The sequence below is a fragment of the Erithacus rubecula genome (assembly GCF_903797595.1).
Source record: "Erithacus rubecula genome assembly, chromosome: 2".
NCBI classification, from domain to species: Eukaryota; Metazoa; Chordata; class Aves; order Passeriformes; family Muscicapidae; genus Erithacus; species Erithacus rubecula.
In genome coordinates, this window is record NC_136685.1 from 108,888,852 (window position 1) to 108,902,796 (window position 13,945).

General features: G+C 45.6%; 1 protein-coding gene across 3 annotated transcripts in view; it reads right to left on the reverse strand.

Annotated features, from left to right (window-relative positions):
* RIN2 (Ras and Rab interactor 2) overlaps positions 1 to 13,945 on the reverse strand; it is a 36,577-nt gene that overhangs the window by 3,119 nt on the left and 19,513 nt on the right. For all 3 annotated transcript variants that reach the window (XM_079297800.1, XM_079297801.1, XM_079297799.1), the window contains exons 4-11: positions 13,228 to 13,420; positions 12,903 to 13,014; positions 11,133 to 11,205; positions 10,650 to 10,741; positions 7,509 to 8,588; positions 1,698 to 2,003; positions 1,196 to 1,327; positions 173 to 336 (exon numbers count right to left, since the gene is read on the reverse strand). In XM_079297800.1, the coding sequence (XP_079153926.1) occupies positions 173 to 336; positions 1,196 to 1,327; positions 1,698 to 2,003; positions 7,509 to 8,588; positions 10,650 to 10,741; positions 11,133 to 11,205; positions 12,903 to 13,014; positions 13,228 to 13,420 (2,152 nt within the window). The remainder of the gene's footprint in view (positions 1 to 172; positions 337 to 1,195; positions 1,328 to 1,697; positions 2,004 to 7,508; positions 8,589 to 10,649; positions 10,742 to 11,132; positions 11,206 to 12,902; positions 13,015 to 13,227; positions 13,421 to 13,945) is intronic.

Genomic DNA, 13,945 nt, shown 5'->3' on the forward strand with positions numbered 1-13,945 from the left:
TGTTTGATGAAAAGTGCAAAGACTTCAAGACCGAAGCAAATTTGCCAGCCGTGATCTCAGCACTGTTTCACTGTACTTGTGGCCCCAAGGAAATCTGCTACTAATCACACCTCTCCAAGGGGCATTTCCAACCATAGCCTCATCCCATTTTCTATTTCACCCTCAGCTTTACCTGAAAGTCATCGACTGAAGGCACTGTCCTGTTGGTTGTCCTCCTCTTGTGCCACTGGCGCAGGGTGTCCCTGGCCTCGGAGCTCAGCAGCTGGGCAGCTTGTTCCTCCTGGAAGTTCTTGATCAGGGACAGAGCTCCATAAGCACTTGTCAAGTAGTAGCCTCCTGTGAAGGACAGCAAGGGAAGAACTTCTCAGAGTGGTCCCAGTCCCGAGCACAGGCAGTTTTCTTTGAGATCCAGCAATACACACAGAGGCACCAGCCACACAGGCAGATGTGAAAGTTGCCAGAGTTTCCACACAAAAGGGAAACCCTTCCTGGCCTGCACAAGGCTGGAGGGTGTGCTCTCAGCTGCCAGAGACGTGCAGGGGCTGCATGTGCTCCATATCACACAGTGGTGCCTGTGCCTGGGTCCTCTCATGCTGAGGAAAGCCATTTTCTTAATGACTCCTGCCACTCCTTTAGCCTTCAGCAAGGAGGCAGATTTCCTTGCCTCTAGCAGGCTTTAGCCCTCATTCAAGAAATGCCTCAGGAATATTGCTAGGGCTGATAAAAATATTCTGTGAGAAGCAAATGTTGGGAAGAAGCAAAGATCACTACCAAGAGGGCAATATTCTCAAAAGCACTTCTGCAAAGGTGCAAACGAGTCCCCCCAGGGAGTTTCCACAAGGCACCAAACCCAAGCCTCATGATGTGCCTCTCAACTGGCTGAGTGCTGCTGCCCCAGAAATCCTCTCAGGATATTTTCAGACACAAAAGGCACACTGCACAGTGCATGTGTTTGCCTGCTGAGACAAAAGGAGCTGGAAACAAGGATTTGCTCACAAAGCAATACACAGCAGCACATTTCCAGGTCTCTGGGGCTTTGTGCTCTGCAAGCTGCCCAGCAGTAGAAATGATGATGACATTCTCTTGTTATTGAGTCTCCCCTTAACAGGATTCCTTCTCAAACAAGGGGAGCAGCAAGGAAGAACACCTCCTACCAGTCCTTCAAGCAGTTCTAGTAAGAATTAAAAAAAATTACCTTCTCCATGCAGCAAGGATGGATCCAGCAGCTCCATCATGTATTCGATCTCAGTGTCCAGCTCCAGCATATCACACTGGGCTAGCACGTATGTCAGCACAGGCAAGAAGTCATCAGCTCCATACAGCCTCCCTGTTGGAGAGAACAGGCAGTGAGACAAACCACACCTGCATCATGCCTTGGATTTAAACCACTGACAAAGTCTGGGCTAAGACTGAATCCAGGCTCCTCTCTGAGAAGGAATTTAGAGGGTCCTTCCTGCACCATGGGAGGGCTTCTCCAACTAATCTTGTCTGAAGCTCCCACTCCACCCCTGACAACGACTCAGCTGCAGACTGAGTTTTTAAGATGTGTGGCCAAATAGCTCAGAGACAATAGGTCAGAAGCAGGGAGGAAGAATTCCTCTCCAAAGGGCAAGGAGAGGCTGAGGTGGGCAGCCTCCTCCACAGGACAACATCAGGTATGAACTGTCAGTGAACCCCAACTACCAGAAGCACCATACCTGAGTTATTCTCCATAACAGTGTAAATCAATTTGCAAACTCTCAGCAGCAGCATGACTTTCTTCTCAGGTGAATACATCTTCTGCATAGTCATGAACTTGACTTTAATCTTCTCCAGGTCCAGGAAGTCGGGTGTGGGAACGAACACGCCCAGCTCCTGGGGACTCCTCTGCCTCACCAGCTGCAGGTTCTCCTTCAGCTGCTTCCAGGAACCATCCCTGCTGTGAAACTCCTTCAGCATGGCCTCAATGTGACCCTTCAAGGGCTTCAGAATGCACTTGTGCATGGCCTTCTCCAGCACCACATCTGCAAGAGGACAACACTCAGTGGCACAGCCCTGCCCTGCAGAGAGCCCCCAGAGCAGAGCCACTCTCCAGGGATCACTGATGACACAAGCTGTGCTTCCAGATGTTGCTAACACAAAAACAACAGGCAGTGCACGAGCAATCTGTATTCCATTGTCATTTCTGGCAATGTGCTAAGCAAAAAAAAACCCACACCCACACAGACAGACTAGGGATTGCTTCAAAACAGCCCTGAGTCTACTGAAGCTTTTCTTTTGTTGGTTGGGAGCCTACGAGTTTTATTTTACTTTAAGTTTAGACTTTTAACTCCCAAACTTAATGTAAAGCACAGTCAAAATCTTAATTTTTGCCTCCTTTGGCATTAAAGCCTGTCCTTTTTGCATAGTTTCCATTGGAAACTATAACTCAACAAAAGATTTCCTAAAACTTGGCTGGGCTTTATGAAGCTGAACAGATTACAGGCTTTAAACTAAAAATGAAAACCAAGCTGTGTTTGTCCAGCTTCAGATTTCATCACACAAGCTTCTATCCAGCTCTGTCATCAAGTTTGGAGTTCTTTGGCAACACTGTGCACATGGCACAGTAACCACTAACTTCAGGGCTTATTTTTGATTCTTGTTCTTCTTTAACCCTCATCCTCCATTTTCTAACTATGGACTGTGTCAACAGAGAAAAATCTTTGCTCAACATTTTCACTGCAAACCTTTACTTTAAAAGCTAATTTTCTTTCCCAGCATCCTTATGGCAACACAGTTCACATGAGTTATTAGATTACACTGATTATTTGTACCATGGTGGGGAACATGGTGGGGAATGTTCCTCTCCATCCCCCCCCCCCTTTTTTTTTTTTTTTTTTGAAAACACATACTATTTCTAAGGCTTGGGATTTACACATACCCCCACACACTCTCCAAACAAGCACAGGGACAGAAATTACCTCTCCCTGCCATCAAACAATCCTCAGGGCTCATGGGGCAGACACTATTGCAGAAACTATTTTCCACTGAGGAAAACACAGGGGTCTCACCCACAGGTATGATGGCTACATTTCTGGAGTGTACAAATCATTCCTTGCCCTCTTCCATTGGTGACTATCTTTTTGACAATTCAGCTTACTTTATTTCTACTGCCTGATTTTTTTTTTTTAAACAGGAAAAACACCAACTGCTTTGCTTTGCAGAGGAACAGCTCTGCAGTGTGCATTCCAACCACCTGGTCTTGACTGCTTTGACATTTAGTCAGTCACATTCCACAATTTCCATGTAACTGAGGACTGACTCTTTACCTTAACACCTCTTAATAAAACAGCAACAAAAATTCTGTTTAGTTCAGATGCCTATTTTCAAACACCCTCCCAAGATGCTTACCACTCCCAAACCAAAACAGACACGCTTCAGATAGTTGTTTTTTTTTTTAAACTGAATTTGAGCTGAACACTGTGTATCACTCCTGAAATGATGCTTATAATTAGCCCATCGAAATGGGAACTGGAAGTGCTTTGATAAATGAATTGTGAAGGCCAGCCAGCTAGTTTCGTTGTGTCTTGTGGAAACACATCTGTATCCTGTGCTGACATGCTATTTTTGTTCTGCTGCCAAGCACATCTAGACAGGACAACACATTAGTCACTGCCAGTGTCCTTACACAGCCTCCTGACACCCCACACTTCCTCAAACTGCAGGCAGCTCCCCCCTTTTCCAGGCTGCTTCCCTGCTCCCTGCCAATTATTGCTGCTCCTCTGAGACCACCACCCACTCCAGTGCCTGGAGTTATGCTCAAGCCCTGTTTACCATGGCCAAGCCAGTCATCAGGGAGATCAGGGGGCAGTGGGAGACTGAGCCTGAGAACCACCATGGAAAAGCACAGCCCTGCCTGGGAGCTGCAGTGTGTACACACCTGACACCTACCTACACTGCATTTGCTTTATTCTGCATTCTGCTAATGCCTTCTAAGTTCATGGACTGGTATGACCAACACAGATCCATTTTAAGGTAAGTCACGTCAGGATGGCCAAGCATCCATTTCCTGGGGGGTGCAGGCATGGCAATCTCCCCCACAGGAGCAAGAGTGGAAAGCAAGATCTCACAGAGCCCACATCCCTTGACAATCAGCATGACCCTGAAAACAGAGGTGGGAATGAGATGGATGATGTCCAGGCAGTGGTGGCAGAGACCCAGCAGCTGGGGATGAAAGATAAGCCTCCTCTCATCTGACTGCATAAAAGCACACCAAAGAATCACACAGCTCTCTGTGCTAGGTGTGTTCTGCTTTAAGCAGCTCTGGGATACTTAAAACTCATGATACAGCTGTGTGGTAAGCACCTGTCTTCTCTTGAAGTAGCAGAAAAGAAAAGGAGGAGGGACAAAGTCACAAAGGAAACCCAAGGGATGGTCAGAAGAAAAGCCTGGTCCCCTGCCTCTGCTCAGTGCTTTTACCACTGCTTCCTACTTGCCCTGTCCTGTGAAAGGAGCTGCACTGAGGGACGTGTTTGTGAGACTAAACCCAAGGTGAAAAGATGCCACAAATGGAGGACAGGGCACCAGAACACATCACCAGCACCTAAAAACAACACAGTGGAAACACCAGCTGGCGTGAGTTTTTCAAGCAGAAATAGTCACATACCATTCCAGTTCCTTTGGGAGGATAACTGCATTAGTAAAGAGATTTGGGGTGGGCTGCCACTTGACCTTTTTAAGATCCATAGGACTAATTCTGTGCACGGTCCATATAAACAAATATGGGAAATAAATGTCTTGCCAATAATCAACAGGCACACACAGTACTGCACTGAGAGCCCAAATAACCAAGGCTGCCTGAGAGGCAGCACAGGGGTCAGTCTGGGCTCCAGTTACTCACTATGTCCAGCTCTGTCTGCCTGCAGCTCCTGCAACAAGGCATGGACCTCCAGCAATGGGCCAACACATCCCCTCCAAGCTTCTTTAACATTCAGCATGTAAACAGCCCCAGCATATTAAAAATACCAGAACAAGCAATATTGTTCAGGCACGTTCCCACATGACCAGTTAGTACCTCCCTGACAAATGGTTCCAACCAGACATTTTTTGGTTCAGGGCCAGACTCGGGCACTGAGACTGAAGTTGTTCAGATGTTGGATCCTGCTGGCAAAGTGACAACACTCGACTTGACTCAGCTCTGTTCAAAGCCAGGAAAAGATGAAAAGACAAACAAAAGCTCCCAAACATTTGCTGATCAAGCAGCTCTGGGCTATCAGGGTCTCCTCAGACCAGTTCCTTATTCTGTGGATACAAACTGAGGTGTGGATGTCTTTTAAAAAAATAAATTGCATTCATGCTTTAACAATAAAGAGCTCTGTGTTACTCTTGATTCTGTCCCAGCACTGGGAGTCCCATTGCTCCAGGGGGGGTTAACAGTGCTAAGGTCAGGAGGCATCTGTCAGAGCTAGTTAGAAACCCTGAAGCATGTTTTCCCAATGATTTTGCACAAGTTCAACAATTTGATGGGACTCCCATCTGGGAAGTTTAAAATATCTGCCACAGAAGACTTTGGCTTGCAAGAGTCCATGGTGCAGCTCTAGAAGAAAAGGTACATGATCAAAAGATCATTACAGAGACATGGGAAGAAGCTCCACTCCAAGGGGTTCTAAACTAAACCTGAGACACTGTTCCAGCTCAGGAGACAGAAGAGGGTTCAAGGGAAGCCTGGGTGACTCAGAAAGGAGCATTATCCCAGAAGCACAAATCCAGCACCAGGCTGACAGGCTGGAGGAAAGAACTGCACCAGGGAAGTGTCAACTGAGGAGAGGATAAACAACTACCCACAAAGTTAAAACCTGGGCTGCAACTCCATATTGAAACAGTCAAGGAAAACCGTGGACAACAGGCAGGGCTCTATTTCACAAAAAGCTCTCCACAGGGATGACTAAATCTTGCTGCCACATAGTTATCCACTTAGATCAGCAGCATCTGATGGTCCTGACCCACTGCAGTTGTTTGCTGCCTCAAGCCAAAGGCAGTAGATGATTCAAAAGCAAGCTCTTTCCTAAGTTAAAATCAGACCACTTTATACATTCTGTTTAGTCACATGATCAAAACCAGATTTTGTTTGCTGAAGAAAAACAGGGCAGTTACAGTTGTTACATTTCATAGCTTAAAGTACTCCAAAGTCTGAAATATTTAAAAGCAGACATTTTTTTCCAGTCTCAGGAGAGACAGTCTGATTAAACCACACCCTGGTGAAATGAAAAATACACAACAGGCTAGGCTTTCACAAAATCACAGCCAAACTCAGTCCCCATTGCTTTGTCAGATATCCAGCACTCTACAGAAACGCAGGGAAAAACGTGCCTGCCTCCCCTGCTTAGTTTGGTGCTTTTTCCTCCATGGAATGCCCACCCAACAGCCTTTGTTACTATAGTGAGAACATTACATGTCCCTGAGTCTCAATACTGGGACACTCTTCACATTTCTGGATTTGCTTTAGCAGTCCTCGTGACTTTTGCTGGACTTTGTGTAAATGAAGTTGAGGTTAGGTGAGAAGACTTCCCCTTGGTCAAGGACAGGCAGAATGTCAATATAAAATTAGCCTCCAGTCCTAGAGAAAGAAGTATCTGCCAATTTTGCACTGAGCCAACTGTTGGGACGCTGGGGTATGGAGAAAAACAAGCAAATTAGGACTGAAGTGAGCTCACAAGGAAAGTATTCTGCCTTTGGCAGAGACGTGTTTACCTCTTCAATGTGGCTTACAGACTCTTTCACAAATACTGCTCAGACTCTGTGGAGAGGCAGTGAGATTTGTGCAGCAGCAGTGATTTCACTTCCTTGGATATTCAAATCTCTCTCTCCTGTTAAAACATATATTCTAACATATAGCTCATCCATAACCACGCACACACACACCTAACACAGAAGTACAGAAAATTAGAGATCAGCAGCCCCCTCTCTCTCTTGCACATTTTTGTTTTCTAAAATGCTTACGTATCTTTTTATTTACTTTCAAGCCCAGAGATAGCACAGCTTGGCTAGAAGTGACTAAGAATATCTGGAGGAATCAGATTTATTTCAAAACTAAGTCATCATAAAATGCCTCTCTGCTCTTAAATGTCACTAGCTTTGAATAAATTCTAGTTCTACGGCTACAATCCAAATGGTTAGATTTGGCAGTTTTAGACCAAGCATTGAGAACTATTTCAGCCCGATTTGGAGAAAAAAAATGCACTTATGGCAGCAAATAAAGGATTCTCTATTGTTCACGGTACAGCAGGTAACAAAGTAATAGCCACAGGTAAAAAGCCCGCATTGCAGCTATTGTAAGGGTAACTCCTGAACCATTTGGTAGTGCAATCATTCCAAGCTGACCGGGTGACTTGGAGTGGGGAGGGGAGAGAAAGGTTGTTTTGAGACTCAAATACTCGGTGGCTCAAACTCCACTAGCCAAATTAGCCCCACCTTTCCGAGCTGGACAAAGACATCAAGACAGATCTCACACATTTTCACCTCCCCCCAAAACACGGGACGGTGCTTCTCACCTATTTGGTCTTCAGGAATGAGGGATTCGATTGGAGGATCGAGTTCGGAGCTTTGGGACAGATAGTTCTTGACTTGGGTCATGAATTGACGAATTGTTTGCAGCATATCGGTGCTGGAAACGTGGCACTCCTTGTTTTCTTGGAGAAAGCTGACATAGTCCTGCACTAAGCACCCAAAATAGGTTCTTTTGTCCCGGGACATCTCTGCAATTCTCTTAATCATCCTCTTCTCGGGGGTCATGAAAGAACTGAAAACGCCGCTGACTTTCCGCAGCTGAGATTTGACTATCTTGGGGAGAACAAACGAACTGCTTCTCTTCTTCTTGGGCTTCAGCGGGGGTGCCATGCTCTCCTGGTCGCTCTCCGCCTCCAGGTCCTCCAGGCTGCTGTTGGTGTCGCCCTCGTAGCCGAAGAGCGGCATGCTGCGCTCCAAGTCCAGCGAGTCGGAGGAGGAGGTGGAGATGCTCATGTCGCTGAGGCGCTGGCGGCGCTGGCCCCAGCGCGCCGCGGGGCTGGGCTGGCCGGGGGCAGGGGGCTGCGCCGCATCCCAGGGGCTGTGTGACTCCCGGGGGGCGGCGGGCAGGGCCGCGCTGCCGCCCGCCTCGGGGCACAGCGCCCGCTTCTTCAGCCGCGGAGGCGGGATCGGGGCGGGCTTGCTGCGCAGCACATCCCAGCCGCTCTCCTGCCCCCGGCCGCCCGTTTCTGGCATGCTCGCCCGCTGCTTTAGCGTGCCGGCGGCCTGCGGGCTCGCCGGGCTGTTATTAACAGCAGGGGGAGGCGGCCGCGGCGGCGGGGAGCGAGGCCTCGCTGCGCCGTTCGCCTCCGCGGCTCTCGGGCTCTGCCTTTTCAGACTTCCACTGACATCCTGGCTGTGCACTTTCAGGAAGAGGGGGTTAATGAAACACAGCGCTCCGTTGGTCTGGCTGCACTCCAGCTCTGAAGGCGTCCTGGTTCGTATGGAATGCACCCCATTGATAAGGCAGAGCTGGCGTGAGTCTCGGCGAGCGCTGTCCAGAGGCACAGGCCTACAAGGAGGTGAAGGATCCGGGGGTTTGCTGTTAGCCAGGGAGCTCCAAAAGTCTGAAAATCATCATTGCGTTAACGTAAGAATGCAAAACGGCATGCACATGGCTTGCAGAACATTCAGCCCGACAACACCGGTCTAAGTAATAAAGTATCAAAAAATTCAGGCAGGATTTTTATTAATTCAAAGGGGAAAAGAACCCCAAGTGAACCTCATAAGGCACCACCAGACTTAATTGCATGATGCATTCCTGGGGCTGCTCTTACTCATTTATAAATACCATGACCCATGCATAGCTTCCCGTCAGCCCACTATGCTTAAAATTAAACTGAGAATCAAAGAAAGGAATGGAGACTGTAACAGAATACTTCTTACTGCCTTGAGACTGAAATGACACAAACTGCTGCTAGCATCTCACTCAGGAGAAATAAAGCAAAAATCTCAGCTGGTATCAATAAGCTCACTTCATTAAGGACAATAGTTAAGCTGATTTACACCAGCTAGAGGCCACTTATGGAAACTGTCCAAGTATCATGGTTGGGCTCCTTTTCATAGTGAAGCCATGAAAATACACATGAAAAGGCAGCCCGCATTGTGGGTGGTGGATGCACACATCCCCTTTAGCTGTGCACACCAAGGGTTCAAGTGCCCAGAAAGGGCACTGGCCTGAGAACACAGACACATGAACAGACCCAGTGACTTTCTGGTGTTCTCTTCTGCATGCGGGCACCTAAAGCTTCATCAAAATAGCAACTTTGCTGCCTGGAAACTGTGATCTCAATCTGGTGTATATCAGGTAATTGATCCCAAATACAGCAACCACACAGCCACTGATCCATCCATCTCCTCCTCAGCCTTCCAGTGTAGTAGCTAAAAAAGAACCACACAGAATGCAGAGAGCAAGACTATTTCTGCAGCAAGCAGGCCACAGTGCTCTGGGGTGGGTACTGCTGACAAGTGCAGTTTTTCTGGAGAGCCTGATCAATATTATTACCATTATAGTCTCCTCTGCAGAGACTGCATCCCAGGCAGACCTTTTACTTTCTTTTTGCCATCTGAACATTGACCTCAGTAGTACTGTATTTGCCTCTATTTCCATGGTAATCCACAGTTTCACCTGACTACTTAAACTTGCAGGCAAGCAGTGCAGAAGTAATTTCTCTCCTCTCTAAAACAAACCCTTTAATTGCATTGCTACTGCAGCCAAACAAAGTGCAAAGCACTCCAATACCTCCCTGGGCATGGCTTTACCAAGTCCCACCACACAGTTCAAGAGATCCTCATGCTAACACTGATTTAGAGAAAAAAAATCAAAGAGATAATTTAAAAAATCTACTGCAACAAAGAATGCTGACAGTCAACCTTCCCTTCCTGGAGAAGGAAATGAGGCCACCACTCAGCACTTTGCTCAGTGTGGAGTTGCTCAATGATTCATCTGGGTGGTGCCCAGCTTTCAAATGCCACCAGGCTTTGCATCCATCTCCTCTGAGCTCCAGGTGTGTTTTACAATGAGCCTGTGTTTGGCTGTAGCAGCTGAGCAATGCAGGGACATGTCCTCGTGTCGTCTTTGGCTATTTTAATATTTTGCCTAACCCCTGCCTGTGGGTACAACCTACACATCCTACCTACACACTCCTCGTTTTCTAAATATGCCACTTCACTGAGGTATTGGTCTCAAAACTCACCATTTTGTGTTTGCATGTCAATCTGAACAGAAGTTTTATTACCAGGGGACCTCTGTTCCTGCACTCTGCTGACAATAAATTATAAAGCCAGTGCCTGCTATGGGAACATGCACATAGCAGGTCTTGCAGCAGAAGCCACATCCACCTCTGTGTGTGGGGACTGTGAGATTTGCTTTGCCCAAGGGCTGCCCAGAGAGGGGAGATGAGGGGAGGAAGAAACAGCACTAACAAAAAGATCAGAGAAGGCACAGAAGGAAGGAAGAGCACAACTGCTTGGGCAGAAGAAGGTCTGGCCTTCCCAATATGAGAAGCTGCTTTTCTAAATGGAATGTGTATCATCACTAACCAACACCAACTATTTACTGATACAGCCTATTTTTCCAGTGTTACAGGAGAGCTACAGGGAAGGAATCTATGCAGAGAGCTACTTACTCAGTCCAAGCTGAGCAATCTCTTCCAGTTCAGCTTCTGTCTTTGCTGCAGCAATTGCATGAGGCAACTTCAGTGTGAATGGAAGGACATCCCTGTTTCCAAAGAGAAAAACCATTATGCTTTTCAGCAACAGCCATAGTTTTAAAAGCTTTTTTTTTTTTTTTTTTTTTGAACACTGGCAGTGAGTGATCTCTGATTATTTTCTTCTTGAGCTGTGTCAAGTTAAACACAGAGCATAGTTAAACATTGCATTATCAACCCTAGGGCTGCTCTACACTGCAGAGTGTAGGGTCAATGACAGTCCAGTGCTCAGGACATTCCCCAGGATCATTTCCACAGAGCATCCAAACTTGTTACCTGCCCCTAACAGAGACACTTGCTTCCAAGGCTACCCAGGAATATTTTCAGATTGGCAACATAAGTATCATGCTGAACCAAGTCCTCAAAACTCAAATTTTGATTTGGAACACAGCACCATCTTACCTGCTAATACAGTAGAAAGCAATGAGTCTGAACAAATCAGCAAAACTTATCCCAGAGCCCTCCAAGGAAAATGCTGCAAAGGAAGTTATGAGAAAGAATCACACATTAATCCACTGCTTCCTAAAACAGTTTAATAAAACACATCCTAGATTTTTAGCATTAAGAAGTTTTCACCTTAAAACTAGCTACTCTTTGGTTAAGAGAAAACAACTCTGTAGAGGAGTACATATCCCTGCTGAAGGCATTTTCAAGAATACACTGATAATCTTGGTGGCAGGTTTGCTTTTGCATCCCAAGCATATGGTCTAATTCCTGTAAAACAGATTTAGTGTGGTGAGGCCTGCACAATGTTTTGCTGATAGACAACAAACCAGTAACTGAGGCTTTGTTTGCCCAGTGTACTAATACAGCTGATTTTGAATCTATTTCCTCCTCTTGAATTCTATTCTGCTCACTTGAGCAGAATACATTTTCTTGGAGATGATACATTTTCCTTCACTCCAAGAAAACTTTTTAACCTGAAAACCCTTAAAAGCTCTGCCAATTCTGCTGCATGTCATTGCCTTGCACGAGGAGAGAGGAAAACATGAGCAGTGCCTTTCCCTTTTCCCCACTGTTTCTTATTGACACAAATACTTGTTCTCAGTAATAATGCCATTTACCTCAGGCTCTCTCTGATGCCAGTAGCAAATCTCACCCAATGACTACACAGATCAAGCAGAAGCAGCTCCTAGAGTCAAACAATCCACATCTTTTGCCTCTGGTCTAAAACCTCAGCTGTGACAAATGGCTGAAACTATCAGTAAACACTTCCCCCTTGTGGAAGAATGCTGCTCATAAAAGACAGCATGTAATTATTTTCTAGATGGGAATTTATTAGTAGAACAAGTCTATAAACACAGCCATAGACCACACTTAGATCAACTATTACTGACAACTTTCTCTTTTCTTTGCCTTGCCTTGCTTAAAACCAGACACACAGAATTTAACTTTTGTTCCTGGGTGCAGGGGAGGGAGAGATGAAAGAGGAAAAACTCAACTAAAATTATGTCAGTTTACAAACAGAAATAAAAGTTAACTACGGACTCTCTGTTTCAGGGATGTTTAACTGAAATTGCTGGTAATTTTCTCCATTTTTCTCTTTCTTGTTAAAATTAAATATTTGCTCCACTTGCAGTTTCAGCACCACATACACTCACCAGCTGCAGCTTCCTTTGTTCATTCCTAAATCTCAAACTTATTTTTCACACCCTCCCTTCTAAAGATATGAGGGGCATTATTGGTTCAAAACAATAACATTCACTCATTTCTACTAAAAAAAAGAAAGAACAAATATATTTGAATTAAAAAAAGAAATCATTGATCTTGCAACAGAAACAGTTCTAAAGGGTTAAAATCCATTTAGGTACTATACAAAGAAACCCAAAACCTAACAACAAAAATAAACCCAACAGCCCATCCCACACCTAAAGTGCAGACAGAGAGAGCTCATGGCAAAGCTGCATCCAGGAACAGTCCCTAGAGTGCAAGGAAATGCAAGCACATTCCATTGAAGGCAGGCAGGATCTCAGACTGTGTTTCTGCAAAAGACACACAAGTTCCTGAGAGGATAACTACCCATGAAAATAAATGAATCCTGGATTCAGCAAGGTACACAATGGAAACATCCCATTTGTGGGCAGCAGCCCAAAGTCTTTCTGTATATCTGTATTTCCCTACAGGGAAAATGTACCTTAGGAGCATCATAAAACTGCATCACTCACAACTTACTGTATGTACTTTCTTTTATGGCAAATTCTTTCAGGCAGGACCCAGAGTCACTGGACAGACGCAGGGAGATGACTTTCTTCTGCAGCCTTGCAGATTTCCTAACCAGAAATATCTGTTGTGGAGAAGACACAAGGACATGGTTTTAGCTTTATCCCCCATGCCACAATAAATACAGATCATATACAAAGAGGAATCAGAACAACATCATGATGTCTGCCCTAAAACATACCATAGTTTTACTTGGTCATTACTGTACTGGCTCCAAAACCTGGCAGCACAACATTTGGGAAAAGCATGTCCCCAAAGAACCTGAGATTCTTCTTACCCCAGGAGGCTGTGTCTGCAAAATTTCCATGGCTTCAGCATCATTCAGACCAAGCTGCAGCCACACAGGGTGAGTATGCAGCAGCTTGTCCAGTATGCTGAGCTTGTTGGACAGGCTGTCATAGCCAGAGTCCCTGGGGCAGCTCTTCACATCATTCTTCTCAGGAGAGACATTATCCATATCCTTTATCAGGCTGTGAAACATTCAGAGAAAAAATCAATTAGACATGCTAACCTCCTATGAACAATCACTCTCTTCAGAATTAGCACAAAGCTCATGGCTCTGCTGACACTCTGGGCTGGTACTTCTGCTGAGAATTCTTCTATTTAGCATACACAAAAATTCTCTTTAAAGGTTCTCAATTCAAAGCCAGCTTGAAGATCAGCCTTAGCATTCTTCTGTGAGGTTGGAGAAATTCAGCCATCACTTCAGGTGCAATTTCTGTAAATCCAACAGCCCCAGTGCTGTCCCACGTGCTCCTGGGCTGCCACTGCCTGCAGAAGCTCTGGGGAAAAGGCCAGGCACCAAAAAAGTGGGATACTGAAACAGTCCCTCTTAAAACATATTTTTGCTAGGCTTTTTTTTTTTTTTTTTTTTCCTGATTTTCACATATTTACAAGCCAAAGTGCTAAGCCCTTGAATCATTCCTGATACTACTTGGGCCATATATATTAAAAGGAAAGATGAGCCCAAAATAAAGGAGTATATAAGGTGAGGA